Consider the following 23,666-nt stretch of genomic DNA (forward strand, 5'->3'; position numbering starts at 1 on the left):
TGTGAGTGCCCCTTTAAAACACAACCGAATTGGTATTCATCAATTTAGAAAACGGTGTCCCATTCGTGGCAAGCAGTGCGCAAAAGGTCGCTTTTCTCTAGCGGCCAGATGCCTGTATGTGGTCTCTACATTGTTTTCCTGCCCTGCAAACGAATCCTTAACGTATCGTTGTAGTACGACCACTTAATTCCGTCGGGTCCGGGTTACCCAGCAGATGCTGTCGAAAAAGTTAAGCTGTGCGAAGAAACCGCGCAATGGACGCGAAGCAGCACCAAAACAGGCCCAAAACAACTGTCGCTAAAGCAGACGACAAAGCCATCACACCGACGCTCCCGCCGGTGCGAGCAGTCACCTGCGTGCGGGGAACGCTGGGTAATAGCGCCCTATCGCCGCGCCATCCACACTGTGCTCCGTGAGTGAAAAGCGCCCTCCCCATCTCCAGCCGAGTTTTGAGTTTCTTGTCCCTCAAGCCACGAAGGAACCGTTGGCAGGTAGAGGTAGAAAGCTTTGCTTTAAAAATCGAGCCAAATTCGATAATTTTTTTTTCTTGGCCATCCTTTGAAGCGGCAATTCAGTGGGGGCCAGGGAAACGTTGGCACGGGGAGTCAGGCACTTGGTGTTAACTGCAGGTAAATTTAATAAGTGGTGCGTTTCTCAGCGGCCCCAGTACAGCGCAGCGCGTCTGTAAAACTTGCTGCTAGTCTCGCTTTGCCAGCTACCTTCAGAGCGCCGAGAATGGCGAATGCAACCGCCCCGTTTTAAAACACAGCTTCAACAAATAAGTAACGCTATCGCGGATCATATCTTAGGACCTATACGTTATCTGCAACGTTTTCTCCTTTATTGGCCCTACTAGAAGATAGCCCCGGTACGTGAGGAGTAAACCCGCACGTATTCTATGCACGCAGAACAGCGATTCAAAACGGACAACATGGTTACTTATGTTGACGCCGTCCCGGGGCTCGGCTTGACGTCCCCCTATCCGCACGGGTTCTGCCTTTTCCTGTTCTTTTGTCGCTGTGTGCTGTGTTCGCACACCAACGTCGCAGAGTCTCTTGAACTTGCTTTGGCTGCGTGCTTACTGTGCTGCTGCGCAAATTGGAGCCATATATCATCATACACCTCCGGCATACATAACATGATTCAATGCACGCGCCGCGCGCTCCCCACCGCTGTCGCCAAGTTGTCCCGAATGGAGCTTATTTGGTAACACACCAGCGCGCTATATTTGGCCTCCTGAATAAAAAATTGTTGAGAAAACAGATGAAGATTCATTGGAGAATCTTTAAACGCGCCTTGGAGAAAAAACAAAAGTTTGAATCATTCGAAAGATTGCCTCGTTAGAATCACTAAAGCCACCTTTAACGTAAACTTCTCTCAAATAAGCTATATAATTAGGAAGAAAGGGAATGGTCATGCGACCCACTGGCTCATATCCCGAAACAGAACCTATGATGTCATACGCCCAGCTGTGCGATTGACTGAGGCCGGCAAAAGCAAACGCAAATTAGGCAGGGCATTTAAGGTTGCCGAATGAGCTATTGGCGCTTAAGTTTAGGGCACATCCCTTTTATATCAGCAAGAATTGTGGGGTGAACAATTAAAGTTACGAACGAGCACTTTGCCGGCTGACACTACCTAACACAGCCGTTGGACGCGTTGGACGTGCCTGACACAATACTGACCAATTGACACATGCGGCACGGGCTCTTACATGACCTTTTTTGTCGAGTCGTAGCTTACGCTTTAGAAAACGATTAGTTTGAGCCCTAATAAAAATACAGCAGGTGTAGAAGTCCGGCCAGAAGCAAAATGCGAATGCTGGTACTCAGCAGTATTGCGGTGCCATCTATGAAAGTGGGCGATAAACAAGATAACCAAAGGGCCGTCTGTGAGATGATAGCATACCTGGTCAGCAGGCTATCTTAAGGCCGTGCTCTGAATACATCATTGTCGACGTCACGAAAACATGATTTAGAGGGAGAATAGAAATTTTGGCATAAAATGTTTATTTTCCCAGTGAATAAAGCATCGTTTGCTGCCGGACAAGCGCTCAATCTTTCGAATAAACAAACTTGTATTTTGTCTGCATGGCCCATATTCGTTCTCCCTCGCGAACTTGAGGTTCGGCCCGCTGAGTACGCCTTGTTCCCGCTTTAGAAGCTCGCAGCATGGGGCTTCTCGCACGCCCCTCGCACACTGGGACAACCATGCTTTGCGTTCTAACCGCCTGAGTGGCCGCGTTTGATTATTTGAGCAGCGGCATTGGTTGCCTGTCTCTCGTTTTGTTGTCCACCGGTATCGGCATTTCGTCGCCGTCATTTCCATTCCACCCTGTTTTTCCGCCAACGAGGCCCTGCAATCGCGTTACACTCCATTTGAAAGCGCGAACAAGCGCTGACGGGACGCGTAGTAGAGAAGCCGGATAACGGGCGTATCGGGCGGAGGAAGCGGTGCAAACGCAGCGCCACCACAGCCATGTCGCCGTCGGCTTGGGGCTTGACGCCCCCTCCCGCACGTGTTCAGTCTTTTAGATGCAACGCATCTCTTTAACTCGCCTTGTCCCGCGTCGTTGTCGCGGCGTAGTCCGCATCCCTCCCCCATTCTCCTCGCCGCGGCAGCCGCGCGCTCCGCCGCTCTCACCGCAGCGCCATCTGTGCGTCAGCGCGGTCAGCGCGCAGCTTGCGCTCGGCTGCGCTCGCTCCCGTCGCCGTGCCAGCTGTGCGTTAGCGCGCAGCTTGCGCTCGGTTAAAAATTTACACCATCTTCCCGCGAGGGGAACCATGGGGTAGATGCGACGCATCGGGGGTGAACATGCTGCGTAAATAGGATACACAACAACAGCAATTCACACGCTGACATCGCTAACATAACGGAAACGCAACGGCAACCCCCGATGCGTCGCATCTACCCCATGGTTCCCCTCGCGGGAAGATGGTGTAAATTTTAGATGCGACTGCATCTCATTCACTCGCCTTGTCCCTCTATACGGCGTTATCCGCACCTCCCCCTACACTATAAAAAATAGTTAGCGGCGCCCGGTTTCGATCCCACGACCCTGTGAGGGGAACGCGAGGTACATGGTGCTCATCCCACTGCGCCACAAAACCGAGACTGAATCTAATGCTACGAACGCGCCTTATATCCTTGACTCATTCAAACTACGTCAAGATGCTACTGATACAGCGCATGATGGGGCAATTATTAGCACTTGCAATAAAAGAAAAGAAGCTCCCACTTAAAGCAACAATGATGGAGTAAAGGTCGTTGCGACAGCGAAGCCCCAAGCATATCACTTAGAAAAATTGACCAAGATTGGCCAATAAAACATAATAATCATAAAACATAATAATCATACGCGTTCCCGACACGTTTCACGCGATTTCAGAATCAATCCAACGGAGAGAGAGAGAGAGAGAGAGAGAGAGAGAGAGAGAGAGAGAGAGAGAGAGAGAGAGAGAGAGAGAGAGAGAGAGAGAGAGAGAAATAACTTTATTCACATAAAGGGTTAGGGCGCGGTGGGCACGACCCGGAGGGTCGCGACGTCTTCAGCCGCTCGAGTCACGAGCTCCTTCTGGAGCTGGGGGTCCGAGCGGCCCAACGCCTCCATCCACTGGTCAGGAGAATTAATTGGAGGGAATGGGTCCTCATCACAAGCCCTCATTTGGTGTTGGACCGTGGCTTTTTCACCGCAGCGGGGGCAGAGCGAGGATGGGCAGAGGGAGGGGTGGACATGATGGAGGACGGCTCTGCACGGTAGAGATTCCGTTTGGAGTTGACGCCAGAGCCGTTCCTCCTCCACAGTGAGGGATGAGTGAGCGGGTGGAAGCTTGCGGCGGGAGAGGCGGTAATGCTGTGTGACCTCTCGGAATGTGAGGAGACTGTCCCTGGTCGATCTGGCTCCGTGGAGGGAAGAGTCCACATCGTACGCCCGGGAGACAAGTGCTAGGGCTGCCGTGTGGGCTGTCTCTATCCCTCCAATGCCCGTGTGAGCCGGGAACCATTGGAGTTCGATCGCGTCGGATGGCGAATTTAGACCGAGAATTTTGTGTGCCGGGGCAGAAATGAGCCCTTTGGCAAAGTTTTGGACGGCCGTTTTCGAATCCGAAAATACAATTTCAGGGGTGGGCCTTTGGGTTATTGCTAGTGCGATTGCCGCCTCTTCCGCGACATACGGGTGACGGGTGTGAATGGTGAGGGTCGCAAGAGGAGGAGATGACGTGGAGTGAATTACAGCAATGGCGAATGCATCTTTATGCCGATATTCTGCGGCATCGACATAGAGGGTCGCTCGAGAAGGGGGAAATTTTTTATCCAGTGTCGTGGCTCGATGAATCCGCCTGTCAATATGAAATTTTGGGTGCATGTTTTTGGGAATCGGTCGAACGATATGATTTCTGATTGATGATTTGATGCAGCACACAGACTCGGGGCTTTGAGCTGGTCCGATCCCGAGTTTCTGCAAGAGGTGTCTGCCCGCGGAGCAGCGCCCTAGGCGGTTGACTTGGCCAGTGCGGTGGCCTTCGATTAGTTCTGCTGCCGTATTGTATGTCCCTGTTGCCTCTAATCTGGCAGTGGATGCGTTCGGTGGTAACTGCAAGGCGGCTCGGTAGGCTTTGCGGATGAGACCATCTACTTTCTTCATTTCGCTGTCGTTGAGGGGAAGATAGGGAAGAGCATACGTTAGTCGGCTGATAACAAACGCTTGTACAAGTCTCAAGCGGTCTTGTTCTTTCAGGCCGTGCCCTCGGGCAACGATCCTACGGAGCAGGCCAATTATTTGGGTAACATGCGCCGAGAACGTTTTGATTACCTCCGTATTTCTCCGATTACTCTGTAGCAGTAGGCCTAGAATTTTGAGGTTCGTGACCCGCGATACAGGCTTCCCGTCCACTAAAATATGGATGGAAGCCTCTCGCGAAGGTCCAGATCTTTTTGCTGGCAAGACAAGCATCTCTGATGTGGTGGGAGAGCATTGCAGGTCCGCTACTCGGGCTCCTTGCACGACGGCTGTAGCGCCAGCTTGCAGGGTTTCTTCTATGTATGCATCACTTCCTCGAGTCACCCAAAGCGTTATATCGTCTGCATACATGCTGTATTGAAGACCAGGCACTCGATACAGAGCACAGGCTATGTGTGACACTGCTAGATTAAACAGTAAGGGGAATATGACCGACCCCTGCGGTGTGCCGCATGACGGTAGTTGTATTTCAGGAGATTGCAAGTCACCCAGTGTCAGCGTGGCTGTTCTGTGAGATAGGAAGGCGCGAACAGTTGTACGTCCGTACGCCTGGCCCTATGCGTTCTACGCCTGCCAGGATGGCCGAGTGAGATACCTTATCAAATGCTTTTGTCAGGTCCAAGGCTGCGCCCACGGACCTGAGTCACGTGAGGGAGGGTCCTTCAGAAAATCCCAGTATAGCCTCAGGTGGACATCGTTTGTCGCAAGCCCTGCCCTGAAGCCATACATGTTGGGCGACAGCAATTCTTTTTCTTCTATAAGCCTGTTTATTCGTGCCATAATTATTCGTTCCATTATGTTTCCAATACATGACGTTAGCGATATCGGCCTGAGATTTTCTGTCGAAAGCTGTTTGCCCGGCTTAGGGATTAGAGTAACATTCGCATGACGGAACTCTCGAGGAAGAGTGCCCTCTTTCCAATGCTTGTTAAAAAACTCAATCCAACGGAAACACCAAGTGAACCCCACGATGCGTCGCATCTACACAGGGTTCCCCTCGCGGGGAGGTGGGCGCAATTTTTTTTTTCTGTTCTTTTGTCGCTGTGTGCAGTGTTCGCACACCTACGTCACAAATGTTTGTTCGCATGCCCTATTTATTCCTCACGCAAAAATAAAATACTGGGGAAATTCACATAACAGCGACCGTAGTGTGAGGTAGCATTTACGTTCCGCGTCGCGCATTCCAAGGTGACTCAGATCTTTTTTTACGCAACCATGCAGTGGACGTCACGAAGTTGCAGACGAATCTCACGTGCAGCGAAGAGACGCGACACTTCCCTTGTCTAGGGCAGGCGCCCTCTCTGCTCGACAGAGGGCGGTACAGACGCCTTATGAAGGGCTGACTACACGCAGGTCTATCTCGCTGAAACCTCTGAAGGCTACGGGCACTTGTTTTTCGGACATTTAGAGCACAAACTTGCAGACCTCTTCATGTTTTAACGCTAGCGCTATCTAGCTCTACACGCGCGATGGACCTCTCGGCTTCTCCTGAAGTGGTTATTCAATGTTGCCGTGCTGCAATGGTGAACTGGTCCCCACCTATGATGGTGCGCAGTAAGCGGGTACTTTTAAATTCTCCGCTTGAAACGCTGATACTTCAGTGACGGCAACATCGTTAAGTACGGGCGGCCGAATGTACGACGCTGTTTTCGTGCTGCCGTTAGTTATGGATTATTTAAAAATTTTGCTTCCTCTGGTTGGACAGCACCAGCCAGCGGTTACCCAAAGGGCCTTGTTTACCCGCCTAATACCCCACTGCTTTGCAAAATCACAAACGATCGCAGGAGTATAGTCTTATTACGTTCAGGGGGTATTGCTGCACACGCGGGCAACAAACTATCTACTGTTCTCTCATGTGCTTGTCCTTGAATAGCATTTTCCACTGATGTCAGCTTTCTAGCACTTTTAAGGGGCGAAGCCCCTTAGGGGCTCAGGCTGTCGGCGTCTTCTGTCGTCGTTGTCGTATCTCGTGTCATGCAGACACGGACCTAAAACACTGGGACACTCGTTTTCCAACGCCTCGCGCTAGAACGTTTCAACTCCGTGGTCGAAAACGCGTACTAAAAAAACACCGGGACACTTGTTTTCCCACGCCTCGCGCTAGAATGCTTCGTGCTTCAAAGGCACGAGACTGTTACAGCAAAACTGTAACCTCTACCCCCCAACGGTTTCATCTCCATGGGTAAAAACGCCAAGGCGCCAAGAATACACATATACTGCATGTTTCGCCGATCCCCAACTTTCATGCTAGTAAAGGTGGCCCGGGATTTTTTTTTTTTTTTTTGCGTCACCTGATTGTGACAAACTTGCAAGCGAACCTACTGTCCGACCGATGCCACTTTAGCGCTGTCAGCTTCTGGAGCCGGTGAACCTTGAAGGCGAGAACGGTACTACAATTTGCAAGTGATTCCTTTTGCCCCTACGCTTTGTAGCTTTGTACCTATACCAACATGCTCATTTTCTTTAGCGTCAGGCTGGCGCGCAAAAGAAGGTTTGCGATGGAAAATGCTGACCCTGTATAACGCATGCGTTTCGTGTTCACGTGTGCGGTTTTGTAGAAGCAGACAGTCGCTATCAATTCCTCGAGTATACGAATGACAATCTAACCTACACAAGCAAGCAAAGAAACATGCTAAGGCGTGCTAAGATAAAACAATTTTTCGGTACCCTTTCGTGACAATATGGACGTTAATGAAAGGTAGTATAGTACCACTTACCACTCAAGTTGTAGTCCTTGCACATATCTTCATACCCTTGTGTGAGTTGAGTCGTGAATAGGTCTAATGACGTTTTTATGTCACTTGGGCTACGGCAGAATATAAGTAGGCTAATACATTTTTTGAAATCCAGGTAGAACCTGTTGGAAAAATTTTGGCGCCGCTGTAAGCACTGTAGCACCGGCCGGGTCCGTTAATTTCACCAAGTTGGCACTGTATGAGACTACTTATTCATTGCTAATCTGTTCGGGTAACTTCAAGCTGTGGTTCACCTGCAGTCCTCATCTTTGGTTGGTTTCTTCGGGTGCGTGTTCTTTATGAAAATCGTGCCGCACGTGAAGTATGTTCCAGCCAGCTCCCTTGTGTGGCACTTCTCCGCCGATGTCCGGAACCGTATTTTTCCTGTGAAGGGAGTTACAGTGAAGCGGAGCTAGCTGGCTCATATTTGATCGGGATTATTTATAGCAGAAGCATCTACGTTACCGGTTCGCTTTTGCTGGAGGTTATTACAATTTTTTTCGTGAGCGGTCCTCAGTTCATTGTCGATGTAGTCAAGACTGGCATGAATGCCGAGCGGGTCTGGACAGTTGGAGGTCTTCTTGATCATTTCCGAGCACTCCTTGTGGCACTTAACAATGCTGCGAAGAGACAAAGGTACACAATGTGTATTTCACAGACAAAAGCAAAGCAATGGAACCCCGCTGATACGTCCCCCGGACTTACTACGACCCGCTTTTTACGATGGATCATCGCGGTCCCGGCAAACGCCATTAAAACCTCGATGATATGAAGCTCGGGTGCACACGGTCCGCTTCATACGACGGACTCTGGACTCCGCCCGACTAAACCATCGCGTGTTCGTCAAGATTGTTTTGGTTGTTTAATTGTAGCCACGATGCTTTTCAGGAGGGAAGGGAACGTAATGGAGCGTCCACTGGCCTAAGGTCCGCTAAGCCTCCCTTTGTTTTGAGTCAGGTGTTCCGAGGGTTGTGCAGGTGGTATCCCGTGATTGGCTAAAGCCTTGATTTAGATTCATCCTAGGATGTGCTTCTGGAATGGAGCGTACGTAGTGGAGGGTTCACTGGCGTAAAGGCGGCAAGCATTCCTTTTTTCTAAGTGAGCGGTACCCAGGGGAGGACAGCCCTCCGCCCGTGTCGGTTTAGAGCTCCGAAGGGAGCCGTTGAGAGTTACTAAGTGTTTTCGTCCGTCTGTTTGGTGCCGCCAATAAGTGGCAAACACGTAAATTACTGCGAGAATATGTTTGCGAATGTTGCTCGGGCAGTGGACAGGCCTTGCTTGATAGCGTACGAAGGGTCCACTAACATTCATCTGTTTCTGTAAGCTGTGCCAGTATTCGTGTGTATACGCTCCGTGTTATGAGCCTCGGATAGTGTACTTATGTTTCTATTGTGTACTTGTGTGACACAAGCCTCCCGCGCACGTATCGTTCCTTTGTTGTGTGCCCATGTTGAGCGGCTGCGCGTACAAGCGCCCATGTTAGGGTAAAGTATGTTGTTCTCCGCTCTGTGTCGTGCCGTCTGTCCAGTAAACGCTTTGTTTGTTTACTCAAACCTGACTCCGCGTGAACGCTGTCATGCTTACACCACGCTGGCATACGTGCACACGCACGGGTCGACCGACCTCGCAAATACTACACTCGGGTACAAGTTAAGAACGGCAATAGCTCATGCAGTGTATCAATCCGCCGAAGCGACGGACCCGGATGTCAACGCGCGCGTTTTGATTTCAACGAGATTGCGCTAATTGCGTAACGTCGTCTCCGTTTGCACACCTAGATTTTTTTTTGTCGTCGCTGTAGGAATATGCAAGCAGATTAAATGCAACAATCACGGAAACGACACGAGCCATGCTCAAAATACTCGCAAAAAGGCAGTTTTTGCGCCGCGCGGAGTAACAGCCGGGTGCGGGGATGAGGCGCCGGGGCAACTTCCGTTGTCGTTCTTAAGTTGCCCCCGATTATATAAACAACAGTTGCCGCGCTTCTTGGCTGGGCAAGCGGGTAAGGGGTGTGACACGCTGACAAACACGTCCTCAACTGTAAGTTTATTGATTGATTGTGGTGTTTAACGCGCCGGCGCTGTGGGAAAACCGCGCTTCGGCTTTTAGTGGCGCCGAAGAAAAGAGACGCAAAACCCGGCATCCATCGCAGCAAGCGTCGTCGTGTTCTTTTTTCGAAGACAAAGCAAAAGTCCAGCTCGCGCTGCGTGCTTGACGTACAGCTCCTCTTCATCGTCGTCTTCCTTGTGCGGCTCATTCCAACGACGTGACGGTTCAGCGCGATATTCAAATACAATTTACAACATCCCCCGCGCCCGACAAAGTTCACTCCCCCAACTCCAGCGGGCACAACAGCTGTACTGGTCTAGTCACTTCTCTACCTCCTGGTAAAGCGACCCTACATGCCCTAACATGATTGTCCCTCGATGAGTACACTGTGGTTATCCTACCGAGTTTCCAGAATGTTATGGGCACCTTGTCTTCCTTGATGGCAACTACCTCGCCAACCTTAAACTGGTTATCAGGCTGCACTCCTCTGATATGCGCGCTTCTAAGGGACAAAAGGTATTCGTTATACCAGCGCTTCCAAAAGTCGTTTACTTTTTTTTGCCTGCACTTACACTGCTTGAGGGTATCAGCGCGATTCGAAGATGGTTCGCCACTATTGGAGCTAGGCAACGCAGTGGACTTCCTACCAGTTAGGAAATGCGAAGGCGTAAGTACCACTGCCTCAGTAGCGTCAGAGGAGATGGAGGTTAGTGGCCTAGAATTTATCACATTCTCAACTTCTGCGATGAGGGTACCGAGCTGCTCAATATTGAAGCAGCCCTTCCCTAGTGTTTTCCGGAGGCAGCCTTTGACTGATCGAATCGTCCTTTCCCAAAAGCCTCCCCACCACGGACCGCGTTCGTCAATGAATTTCCAGGTAATATGGTTAGTAGAACAGTAGTCCTGGACCTGGCACTGGCGCAGAAGTCGGTACGCCGCTTTCAACTCACGACTGGCTGCCTGAAATGCCAGGGCATTGTCGGAGTAAACAACAGCGGGCAAACCGCGTCGCGAAACAAACCGACGAAAAGCCATCAGAAATGATCCTGCAGTCATATCGGAGCATAGCTCTAAGTGGATAGCCCTAACTACGGCACACGTAAACAGCACTATGTACGCCTTAGCAGCACTGTTTCCCTTAACAAAGACAGGTCCGGCGAAGTCAACACCCACAACTTGGAACGGATGAGACCTGTCTACCCTGTCGGTCGGCAGTGGTGCGATCGGTGCTGATGCAGGTTGTAGCTTGAAACGGGCACACACTTTACACCTTGATATGACTTTTTTCACGCAGTCTGCCCCTGATAACCCAGAACTGCTCGCGAAGCTCCGCAAGGGGGTCATTGACCCCGCTATGCAGCAGTCGCCGGTGCACGCTGTCGGTGATGAGGTACGTGAGGCGGTGGTCGGCAGGTAGCAAGATGGGGCACAACACGTCTTCTGAAGCCTTTACATTTTCAAGACGTGTCTTGATCCTGAGGATTCCATGATGGTCCAAGAATGGGTGTAAATCACGAATGCGGGACGCCGTGTGCAGTGGTTTGTCCGCTGATAGCGTGGCCATCTCAGATCCAAACGCGTCCGCTTGAGCGCTCCTGATCCATATAAAGTCGGCCTCTTTTATCTCTGGAGCGGTTAGTGGGCCTATCACTCGCTGCCTTGAGTGGCCTCGACAATTGTGGACCATTCTTGTAATCCAAGCTGTGATTCTTGTCACTCGGATCCATCTGCTGCGTTTGTGAATGTCGAAAAGAGGCTCTTTGGGCGAGCAGTGGCAGGCCAATACGGTTGCCTCCTCATGGCTCCTTGCCTCAGATAACACAACTGGTGACTCGTCAGAAATCACGTCACTTTGTGGCCAGGCTTCTTGGGGACCAGCTAGCCATTCAGGTCCATGCCACCATAAGTTGTTTGTGCAGAGGTTTTGTGCAGATATGCCTCTCGTGACTAGGTCGGCCGGATTTGTCTTCCCAGAGCAATGTTTCCAACGGCTCGGTTCTGTGAGGCCTTGAATTTCAATGACTCGGTTGCATACGAAAGGCTTCCATTTGATCGGTGTGGACTGTAACCAACTCAAGCAAATTCGGGAGTCCGTCCAGCAGAAGTATTCCAGATTTTCGTAGGGGACTGTGTCTCGGAGCAGCTTGAGTAACCTAGCTCCGAGGAGTGTACCCACAAGTTCCAGACGTGGCAACGTCAGTCTCTTAATAGGAGCAACCCGCGCTTTTGCGAGGAGTTGTTGAATTACAATCTTCCCCGAACTGTCAATGACTCTGAGGTAAGCTACTGCTCCGTAAGCGCAGGGGCTGGCATCCGTGAAGACGTGAAGTTGCGGAACATGTGGGCCGATGGTTGCTAGCTGATTCCTTGAGATGCGGAAGTCCCTGATATCTTGAAGTTCGGCAATCCACTTATCCCATTCGACCTTTAAGGTTTCGGGAAGGACACTTTCCCAGTCGAGTCCGTGCATCCAAATCTTTTGGAATAGTACCTTGACTCTAATGGTAAACGGTGCCAGCCATCCTAAGGGGTCGAAAATTCCTGATGAAGCCTGGAGTACGGTCCTTTTAGTGCTGTCTCCATCGTTTACGACTTCTGTTACGGAATCAAATTTGACTAAAACTGTGTCTTCATTGTAGTTCCAAAATATTCCAAGAACCTTCGTTATAGACGTCTCAGTTGAAACTGTCTCACCCGCTTGTTGGAAGTTATCTCTCAACAGCTCGCAGTTAGTAGCCCACTTCTGCATCTTCATTCCGGCCAGCTGCGTAATGACTTTTGTCTCTTCGTAAAGTCGCTGGGCTTCCTTTGGAGTTGAAGCACCGAATACCAAATCATCGACGTAGAAGCTTGCTTTCAGCTTTGTCGCGGTCGGTATCTTGATAGTTTGGTTCGACGTGATCGAAGTGGTGCTTCAACGTAGCCGATAAAAGGAACGGGCTTGCAGAAGTACCGAACGGAACCCGGGTCATTCTCATTTCTTGTATTTTTGGCAATGATTTTCCCGCTGATGATAATTCGTCAAACCACAAGAAAAGAAGAGCATCTCGGTCTTCTTCGCGAATGCCAATTTGCAAGAAAGCCTTCTGCACGTCTGCCGTAATTCCGATAACAAAAATGCGAAACTTGATAACCATCTTAAGGAGGTCAGCATTTAGATTCGGTCCTTTTTCTAGCTGCTCGTTCAGAGAGCAGGCTCCTGCTGCATGTGATGACGCGTCAAACACCACGCGAAGTCTTGTCGTCGTCGACGTTTCTCGAATTACTTCGCGGTGCGGCATGTAATAGAGATGCTCTGGACGAGGAACAACATCTGCAACTCTTTCAGCGTGCCCATCCACCTCATACTGCCTGATAGCTTTATCGTAGGCTCTCATTGATTCGTCACTAGATGAGAGACGTCTGACGAGTCCGCGAAGCCTTTCCAGGGCTACTTTCCGATTGTCAGCCATGTCGACTAGAGGCAGCTTCCAAGGCAACGCTACCTCATAGCGCCCGTATCTGATAGTGGCTGTGCTGTTAAATTTGGCCAAGACATCTGCCTCATGTTGGGAAGAGGGCGTATCCAAAATTCCGATGGAATCGAGTTCCCAAAATCTTTGCAAAGGGAAAGTGATCTCGTCGAATTCATGGGAAGTTGTTCGAAGAACACATACTCAGCTGCTTGCCTTGCTGCATGCGGCGCTCCCACCGGTAGGTAAAGGACCCTGCAGCGTCCAGCCCATTTTTGTGCTGAAGGCAGCTAAGGCAGGATTTTCTGTGTTCCACTTCACTTCGCTTGTATTCGGCGTCAAATTCCACAGCTGGTGAGAGCCAATGAGAACACTTACGCCTGGCTCACAATCCAGGCTGGGATAAACAATGGCATCTGCTAATTGTTTCCCTTCTACAACTATGGCTTGAAGAAAGCGGCTCTCACTGGGAACTTCAGCCATCTCTTCACATATGAAGGGCACGACGATAGCTTCAATGTCGACGGTCAGGCTGCCGTACACCGAACTGTCCGTGCACCGAAATGTCCTAGACCCAAGCGGAGAGGGAAGGGGGGGGGGGGAATAGCGTTTACCGCAATCGTATTTTGAACCCTCATCGAAATTATCGCAGCTAAGGGAAGAAGGAATAAAGCCCCAGAGCTACTTCGCGAAAGCGGTAGACCCAATCTTCTTCTTGAAAAGATCGTCCAACTTTAGTTTACTCTAGTTAAAAAAAAAATTATAGTCACTGAAAAGAAAATGAAATGACGCGCCATAATATCGCCCCGGGAGAATGGGTCGGAGAAACTCAGGGCAAATGGCATCAGGGCAAATGGCACGCGAGGATACTGCACGCGGGGATACTGCACGCGGGGCAAATGAGACACGGGAGTAACGTCGCGGGGTTTTCGCGGCGGGGATTCTGCGCGTGGGGCAATCTTGATACACCCCCTAAGAACATCCTGCTCATTAGTACAATAAATTTCTCTCTCTCTCTCTCTCTCTCTCTCTCTCTCTCTCTCTCTCTCTCTCTCTCTCTCTCTCTCTCTCTCTCTCTCTCTCTCTCTCTCTCTCTCTCTCTCTCTCTCTCTCTCTACATTGGCTTTGGGACCATTTTTTCCGGGACTCATTTTTCCTGGGCCAATTTTTCCCGGACCATTTTTTCCGGGGCCATTTTTTCCTACCTTAGCTTTAGGACCATTTTTTTCCGGGATACGAACGGAGAAGCTTTACAACTCACAGGAGCCACATTCTGCTACAGGACCGTCGTATTTATGCGACAGTGTCCCCATTGCAGTCTCGACTTCTTGTACAATTGCTTTCACCGCATCTATCGCGGGCTTCAACCAACACAGGGATTCAGCTGTCTGCTTCAAAGCATCTAGTTTAGTAAGCTAATCATTAATTACTCTGAACTGGGATAATGCTAAGCACGGATCTGTCTAGGAAGGATTATCCGATCTGCATGCCCTGCACCGCAATTTCTGACGGCTGTTAGGGCCGGTAGAAGAGAAGGTTGCCCTTTAAATACAGATAAACAAACAATCTCGCCCAAGGTGGTGCCGGGAAGCGCGGTTTCAGTAACACCAAGTTAGTATATGTCGCTGATTTTGTTTCCCTTCATTTCAGCAGCTGTTCCAATTGGATTTGCGGCTTCGTTCTGAGACACTCGCACTCCTGCGTTTCGCAATAAGTTATTTTGTTTCGTGAGGCATTTTACCGGCTCATTTTCTATATTCTCCTTTCCCAACAGCTGCTGCTGGCTGATTTTTGTCGTTATGTTCTCGTTCAGTACATCTACGCTACCTACGTTCTCAACGGTTAAGACCGCAAATTTGTTCTCAAGCGTTAATTTAAACTCCAGCACTCGATCCATCTCTTAAGGACAGCAAGTTGGGATCTTTTTTTGTAATTTTGATCCTTTCCTTTTTCAGATCTATCCTCGTTCTGCTCCTGACCAAGCTCTTGATATTGACTAGCCCCGCAAAACCTTGCAGGACACCAGGACTGACACTTGGAATGAAGTAGATTTCGTTCTTGGTTTCCCCGTTGGTGGTCCCCCACGTTCATTTCCCATTTCCCATTACATTGCAAAAAAAATGTATTCATTTTCTTAGAGACTGATCAGTTTCACTTCAATGCACTCGATTGTCCAATCTCAGCAACCAACGATGAAACTTCGGTGAATGGCGACGTCGAGCGTACGATTTGACTGATAAGTTCCGCCTGCGCTGTGGCCCCACGTAATTCAAGCGTGACATTCTTCATTGCGCAGTGCCACGGCGCAGTTCGCCTTTTAGAGTTAAAGAGGCCCTGCACCACTTTTTTCAACTTTTTCTGAAATCTTAAATGCTTGCAGAACGTAATCAAACAACACACCCAGTACTTAGATTAGAGGGTCGCAATGTACCTCAGCCAAAAATTACTGCTCTATGCCCACCAGGTAACTTGGAAAGTGGCTCAAAAGATTTTTCTCTCTTTCCCGGTCTTAACGTTCTTCGACGGCCCGAATTACGTCCTTGAGGCCATGTAGCGGCTGTTGGCCGGTTTTCCTTCAGTTGCAGCAATGAAAGCTTTTCGATAGCAACTTTAAAAATAAAGCCACAAAAACAAAGGAGAAAAGGAAGGCGTATCTGGTGCGACGAGCAAATCACGCAGTGCCGCTCCGTGTTGGCGACAGCTGTAGCTTTCGCAGTGCTTCCAGACGCGAAGGGAAGAGTGAAAGCGTTTATCAAGAGTTTTGCAGGGTCCCTTTAAATGGACAGACGCTGCTGTCATTCGCCGAATTTGCTCCGTTGGCGGCGTGGTTTGGCTATTCAAGGTTATTGTGGTGAAGCTTAACCATGAGATTGCCTTGGAGTGTTTTCGTATCAGTGCGACCCAAACCGCGTGAAGGAAATCCGGCGCAGAAAATGTATGGGCTGGGGTGCACTCGGCAAATACTCCCAAATAACGAGCAGTAAGCGACCTCTATCACTCAAAAGAAGAATGTACAACCAATGTGTCCTGCCGGTGATTACATATAAATCGCAAACTTGACGCGTTACTACACAACCGGAAAACAAACTTAGGTCGACTCAACGGGCCATAGAACGAATAATAATAGGAGTAATGTTAAGGGAGAGGAAATGAGCTTCCTGGGTCAGGGAACAAACTAGAGTAGAGGATATCACAGTCCAAATAAAGAAAACGAAATGGACTTGGGCTGGCCACGTAGTTAGGCGAAGTGACAGCCGGTGGAACACCAGGGGGACAGAGTGGATACCGAAAGACGGGTCTAAAATAACGGGAAGGCCGATAACTCCATGGAGGGACGAGATAAGGATATTCGGGGGAAAAGAATGGACTCGAGCAGCGCAGTACAGGAGGGGTTGGACGTAAATGGGGGAGGCCTTTGCCGTGAAGTGGACCTAAATAGGCTGAAGTGAAATGGAGAGACGAGCTAGTTGGTGAACATGCATCGTTGAAATTTAGCGCGAACTGGAAACCCTGACAAGAAAGAAATTAAACTTTTCAGTTGATAATAAGCGCCTGCGGAGGATATCCTCAAGGCAAAGTTGCATTACTTGAGATAATCCTTGGCAAAAGATAGCCATGGCGGCCAGGTATGCCAACATCCGCTTTCTAATGACCGCAGGTGCAGAGCGCAAATATGAGCGCAAATATAGATTGTGTATTACCCACCCGGCCCACACATTAGAACACGCGTAAGGAAGCCAGTCCTAGTTACTATCCCGTGAAAATATTGTATGGCCGCAAGGATTTTGTTGACATATTTTCTCGTGGGTCCGCGCGCCAATTTTCAACTAAAAAGACAATTGCACAGAAAGTCTGAGGACTGTCTACTAATGAATAAGAATGCTTACGGCGGTTCTTTTGACCTTACGTTTCTTTGATGGCATTAAAACACACCTTAATTTTTCGTTTACTTTTTGTTTTGCTTTCTTCTTTGTTTTTTTCGTGTGTGTTTTTTTGTTATCGCCTGAGGGAGCTGAAGTAGACCTTCGCGATTTCGTTTGTTAATTCTCAAACTTTTTAAAGTCACCTTCACTACAATAAACAGAGAGGGCATTTTTAGGGGCGATGGGAGCAGTATTTTATCAAGATATGAAGACTAGGGCCTTTTATTGAATACCTCTATAGGACCCGATGTCTCCCTTTCAAGAGCTATAAACTTCTAATTATTTACTTAATTATTAATTAATATGCAATTAATTAACAGTTTAGTGAATAATTATTTGATTATTGATTTATTTATTTATTATTTGATTGATTGATTGATTGATTGATTGATTGATTGATTGATTGATTGATTGATTGATTGATTGATTGATTGATTGATTGATTGATTGATTGATTACATCCTTTTTGTATCGTCGTATGACGCGTGTCACCTTGCCAAAGAAGCTGCTATACCTACCTTGTACTGCGTACTGCTTTAATTTTAGCGCTATCATTATCGCCAGACTGAAATTAAATTTTGTTCGTAAGAGGTGGTAGCTGTCCTTCGCTAGTTGACCAGGTTTGCTCGAAATCTCGAAAGGGGCCCGACACCCTTCTTTGCAATTTATGCGCTTCACAGTTTATTTCACGCTACGACGTAATCACAACACTCTCTCCCCAGAAGAAATGCAGATAGAACCGCAAGCCGCAGCGATCAGCCTTGAGGCATCGCTAGCATCATTTTGCCTCGGAACTCGCCCCTGACAAAACAGTTTCTTCCCGTCTTCGGCCACAAACCGCTCAGGCACCACCGACTTCACACCATTTCTCTTACTGGAACCTCCTTTATTGCCTTATTCGCACACATCCGGCTATTAGGAGCACCCGTTGGCCACAAAATAGCCCTGCAATCTGGTTAGACTAAACGAAAAGTCAACGGAAAGCCAGTATGCGCATGATTCACCACCCCTCCAACAATTAACGGTCCAACCGCAACCAAACCTTGGTGAGAGAAGTTGCGGTCCTCACCATTACGTATGGGGACCAAGCTTGTGAGCCTAATTACGCACACTGGCGAATACTACGGGCCTTACACCGGGCCACTTTGGGCTTCATTACCCCAAACGCCCAATTTACACAATTACACAAGGCTGTGCCCCTACCAAGGACCAATGCGTCTTCAGACGCTCCCTTACCCTCCAACGAACTCAGATCGTTGCTTGGGACCTTCAACAGTTTCCACAGCCACCCGCCGTTTCCTTGGCATCGCCACCTACCCACCGATTCCGACCTGTATCAACGCATACTTCGTAGCTCTCGCCTATTCTTATGAACCGAATAGCCAAAATTTAACAAAACGATGCCGAGAAGTAATTTAACAAAACTTGTTGGGGGGCTAGTTGGTTCATGATTCTTAAAAATGTGTAGCGCAAAAAACCAATGACGGTACACAAGAAAGGAGACCGGACAAGCGCTATCCTGTCTCGAAGATGCCGAAAGTAAAGATGCCGAAAAATTGGCATATTTACTGATGACAGCACCGCCGCTCCATTCGTTGGCAGCACAGCCTGCACGTCCCTTGATCTGCCACCCATTAATGGGTCCCACGTGCTTTACGTTTCACATGCTACTCCAACTGAAGCGAAAGTTTATGCGATCACCCAAGCTTCGGATTTCCTCCCGTACGATTACCCGGCGCTGCTACCGACCCAAATCCGTATCCTAAACGATTTATTTGAAGTATTAGAAACTATCAAGAACCCCACTACCACAAACCCACTTGACCACAAGATCATTTTCCAGATAACAACCTCCACGGGAACGGCTCGGACGGTCGCATAAAATGGACGCCGGGTCATGAGGGGGTCCCTTCGCCGGAGAATCGGGAAGCTTATGCAGCTGCGGAGGTGAGTTTGCGCGCACAGATATCCGCTTTTCCGCCCTATAGAAGTACCCAGTCAAAGCCACAGAAGCAGCGAAACACCTAGCCGTCAGATTTTCAGTCATTTTAGTAGCGTAACTGAACTAAAAATATTTTTAGTCACCGCCGCAACCTCGTCCGCTTAACCCACCGCCAAAATGTTATCGCACATGTTCCCGCCAGTTATTACGTCACACTCGCGTTACTTTCTCGAGTCGTTGCAAAAACAGTCCACTAGGCCCAACACAGTCACATTTGCGCGTTTATTTATTTTTTTCTATTCGTGCGGCCAAAGATTGGAACGATCTTCCACATGGACTTGCTGAGGTCGGAGACTCGGCGCGGTTCAAACAAACACTGTCAAACTTAGAAACTGATCTACCTAACTTGCTTTGCCCGCTTTGTCGATACCAGCGCTTTCAACGCCCTTCTGCGCATTGCTGGGCACGTGTGGGTTCTCACAATTACTGTGTGGAGCTTTTGTTTCTTTTTTGAACATTTTTTTCTCTGGCGTTTGTCTACGGTTTTTTTTTTTTTTTTTTCATTTTCTTGCCCCCTTGTGACGCAGGCCCCCCGCATTTTTTTCTGCCGCGCAAATCAAGTGTTTATCCTTTTTTTCTTCACTGTCAAGCGTACGTTTTACTTGTCAAGATTCTTTTCATTTTTGAGAGATCACCCCTAATATAATCCCCGATTTCCAGGCCATTAAGGTAATTCAAATACAGCCATCCTTATTGTCTTTGATTGAGGTTATTTTTGTTCTAGCTCATCGATTTTAGTATCTACCTTTCCACTTTTATTGTCTAATAACTCTCTTGACGCTCTTTGCCCCAATTGGCCTTGCGCCATTAACATCCCACCATCACGAAATACAGTAAACTCTGGTGAACTCATATCTCGAATTATCGTTAAATCGAAAGTTTTTCTCGCCTCTCGAAATGACAAAAACACGAGATAAAGTGTCCGCTACAGGCAGTTGATAAGGTCTCCGTGCGAGCTCTTAGCTCCCACTACACCCAAAACGCGGTCGTGAACGACAACTTTGAAATTCCCGTTGGCGCGGTGGTTTTCTCTTAAACGTGCCAAGCAACTGTGGGACGGATATCGATGCAGCTGATCATGCGGACGATGAGGAGTCTCGAGAAGTGCCTACAACGGCACAAACGAGAAACATGCTGCGCTGGCGGCGCAACAAGATAGAATCTATAGCGGCGGCGACCAACGATTGATACGATTCAATGAACAGCTCGAGAACACTTACTTCTCTGGGACAAACTGCGAACGAGAAACAGGCGAGCATCACGCAGTTCCTTCTTCCGCAACAACAAAAATTCGTCTTTCCTGCGGATTATTTTGCCTTTATTACGAGGGCTTTCCCGCGCAGTGGCGCTGTTGCTACCAGCACCAGCTTTTATTTCGGTGACCTGGCCACAAATTTTCGGTATTTCGCTTAACCGAAACTCCACTTATCTCGAAACTTTTTGTGGATTTGACGACTTCGAGTTAACGAAGTATTACTATATATAATAAATAAACATGCTAGTTACACTCGTTTTCTGCCACTAGGCTGAGCCTATTGAAGCCCATGTATTTGTAAGTGAACAGGGATCGAGCATTCCCTGGGAAGGCATCATTAGAGTAATGTGAAACTCAAGTGTGCTAAACCGTCATCGCAGGCGCGGGAAAAAAAGCAGAGTCGTCGTGCTACAATTTGTTTCTAATTTTAAATAAGGTGTGTATAAGAGGACGTAAGTTGAAAGTGGGTTCACAAAATCGTCCCATAAAACCGCTTCGGCGAAATCGAGTTCCAGAAGCACGCCTCAAGAACACCGGTAGTGAGGAGGAGGAAATTCGGCGATTTACCATCATCCGATTCGCAGGTAAACTAGAAAGCAGAGGAAGGACGAAATGAGCAACAATCAATTTCCTAGAAGAGCGCATGTCGCGGTTTCCAACGTTCGGGCAAGTGTGGAAGGCATGAGTCCTTCTCCCCACCCCCTTTGAGCTCACATGGCTTCCGGCGGCTTCACGTTACGCGATGCTCGTACGGTTAAACCCGACAGCACGACAGACGACGCTTGTGAAGGGGACTCGAGAGGGCTTGAAAGAAAGATGCACTCACTCGCACACCTGGCTGCCGTACTGCATGTTGTCTCCGTGCATGGCATCGCGCAGGTTGAATATGTACATAAGGCCGCACTCAAAGTACTTCTCCAGGTACAGGTCTTCGTTGCAGGTACTATGTGACTCAGGCGGCGGTGGCGGCGGGTGGGTAACGAGGTGGATGGGTGGGGTCTCCCCCGTCTTCGCCGGTTCTACTGTTGCCTCTGAGACCCCTCTGCAATAGCTGTCGTACTGGCTGAGAAGCACCGTCATCACGTGCATGGAGTGCACATTGAATTCGGAACCAATGCTGCAGTGCAAGTCCCTGGTGATCATTTCGGTGCAGTTCTGGAAGTTCCGGTACGCCCTGCGGAAAGGTGCGGGCACCGAGGAGGGGATTAGTACACCGTGGATGCCGAAAATATGGCAACTTTGACATGAGCGGCCGTAAAGTCTGTGCCAGAGCCACCGCAGCGGTGGTGTATGCCTCTTGTGCCACTACTGCTGCCTGGTCAGCCCAGCCAACCGACACCAAGGTTTTCCCCTACTGTTATGGTACTTTGCGCATGATGTCCTACCAAACGTCGCTGCCAAAAGCAAATGAACAGGTCCGTCTTTTTTTCCCTTCCTCCAACGCCGTGGAGCTTGTGAGAACGTGCCTCCTATCCCTTCTCTTTTATGTTGCCGCTCTGCTTCTTGAAAAATGTGCGTTCCCCCGCGAGTGTTGCCCGCTTGGGTGTAAAAAACCAACGCAAGGCGCCATCCGAGCGAAGCCGGTGGTCACAATAGAAATATGCACTGCTGTCCTTCAGTACTTGCCCACCCGATGTCAGCGCGCGTTGTGTTAAGACAGGTCCTGTTAAGAGGACTTAGCCAGGGGAGTGTTTCTTTCAGTTTCCCTTGAAGCTACGCGCTTGAAAATTACTCTTCATAAAGTGGACTGTGAGCCAACAAGCCTGCACTCATCTCAATAAGAGCCCCCCCCCCCCCCCCCCCCCCCCCCCCTTCCCTAGCTCGAAAAGGGCGGAGGAAGAGGACCGTTCGGGCGCGTGCTTCTCATGCGCAGCGGGGTGGGCGCATCCGTCCTGCAGGCCCGTTTAAACTACAGTAAACGCTCGTCATAACAAAGTGGCTACATTCTAAATCTCGCTTTATTCCAAGTGGTCTTGGTACATCACGCTGCTTTTGAGGACTAAACAGTAAAAAGGGGCGTCCCGCACAGAGGACGATGCGCGAAGTATTTTTTCGAAGTGTTTTTTGGTCCCCATAGCAGTGCATTAGGTGCAAATCATACCCGCTTTCAACGAATTATCGCCTATAACGAAGCAATTTCCCTGTTCTAACGACTTTATCATAACGAGGGTTTAGTGTATCTTCAGTGATGACGCACGGCTCTACCGGCCCTTAGTCAATGTCATACGCTGACAGCTGAGTCGGGGCGCGTTGGCGATACTGCCGCGAATTTCGTCACGCGGCCTAGTCACACTCCCTCTAAATGGGGCTCGAGCTTCCGGTACTGTTCGTGCGCTGAGCGACGCTACAAGGATGCGTTTCGTGGCAAAATTCATCGACCCGTCGTCTGAAACTATACGCGAGTATTACGGCTACTGACTAGACATCTCTGATGAAAGGATTTCGTGAATGTTCAGAAACATTCGAATATAAAGGTGAATTTCAGTAAATTACTCATGATCGAGGTACTGCACGCTCCCGTCCATGCAGCGTCCGTCTCGATGTACAATTCATATCCGCAATTTTCGCTCGCCCTGTTCTGGTAGCTTTACTGCACACAACCCAGGCATTCTGGGAATTTTCCACTGCAGCGTAAGCATTCTTACGCCGCTTACAGCGACTCTTTTTGTTTATTTTATTTTTTCAGTTGCTCCTGTGAGGCCCCCAGATTAGATAGACATTTGTGATTTCATGAACTCATTTACAGTTTAACTTCTTACTTTGTTTTTTTTTTTTAGTTTAGTTCCCTGTGGCGGCAAATATTTTCCAGATTTCTCTATCAATAGTCGGATTGTCAGATTTGACTATAATTAGCTAGATTAGGTGACTTATTGTGATTATGTTTCCAGTTTTTTTTTTTTTTCAATTATCTACATTTACACTATATAACGGATATATGTCTTAACTTGGCCAATTACCCACTTGTACAGGTACAAGGTGTTTCACTGTTCGTGTTGGGGTACCCAGCACAGAATGCTTGCGAATTGAAATTTGTACTTCGTGTGGGAGCAAAAGTGGGCTCACGCTCCGACATTGATATGGCTATCGTGGTACCCCTGTAGGAGGAATGCGTAGGCTCTTTTTTTTTTTTTTGTGAGAGGGCTTTTTCGGGAAAAAAAAATACACAACCTGACAGTTTCAAGCGATAACGTAAATAGTTATCGAACGTGCTGCCTCAGCAGTTTTCTTCCCCTTTGTATGCACACGAAAAAAAAAAAATTGTCGCAGCTTGCACCAGTGGTGCAAGGCTGGAGAAACAGCAGAGCCGGCGGCCCCTCTCCGTTCGTCGGAGACCAGGCTGTTGCCCCTTACATGGATTTCCGAACTTCCCTCTGAAAGTTCTCAATGACTGGCAGGCCCGGATCGTTTTGTCCGCAGCCTTTCACATCTCTCCCAAAGTGGACCGCGTTAGCACGCGCCAGAACCCGCGGCAAACGGCTTCGCGAACGCGCCGTCTGGGCTCTCCACTT

At 49.0% G+C, this 23,666-nt stretch overlaps 1 protein-coding gene across 1 annotated transcript in view; it reads right to left on the minus strand.

The window, feature by feature from the left end:
• LOC144161225 (uncharacterized) overlaps nt 1-23,666 on the minus strand; it is a 55,004-nt gene that overhangs the window by 19,201 nt on the left and 12,137 nt on the right. The window contains exons 7-11 of the mRNA XM_077692097.1: nt 20,984-21,331; nt 13,445-13,545; nt 13,194-13,328; nt 7,731-7,860; nt 7,459-7,598 (exon numbers count right to left, since the gene is read on the minus strand). Of these exons, the coding sequence (XP_077548223.1) occupies nt 7,459-7,598; nt 7,731-7,860; nt 13,194-13,328; nt 13,445-13,545; nt 20,984-21,331 (854 nt within the window). The remainder of the gene's footprint in view (nt 1-7,458; nt 7,599-7,730; nt 7,861-13,193; nt 13,329-13,444; nt 13,546-20,983; nt 21,332-23,666) is intronic.

Source organism: Haemaphysalis longicornis, unplaced genomic scaffold (genome assembly GCF_048455015.1).
Source record: "Haemaphysalis longicornis isolate Haplotype H1 unplaced genomic scaffold, Haemaphysalis longicornis Haplotype H1 scaffold_1, whole genome shotgun sequence".
NCBI classification, from domain to species: Eukaryota; Metazoa; Arthropoda; class Arachnida; order Ixodida; family Ixodidae; genus Haemaphysalis; species Haemaphysalis longicornis.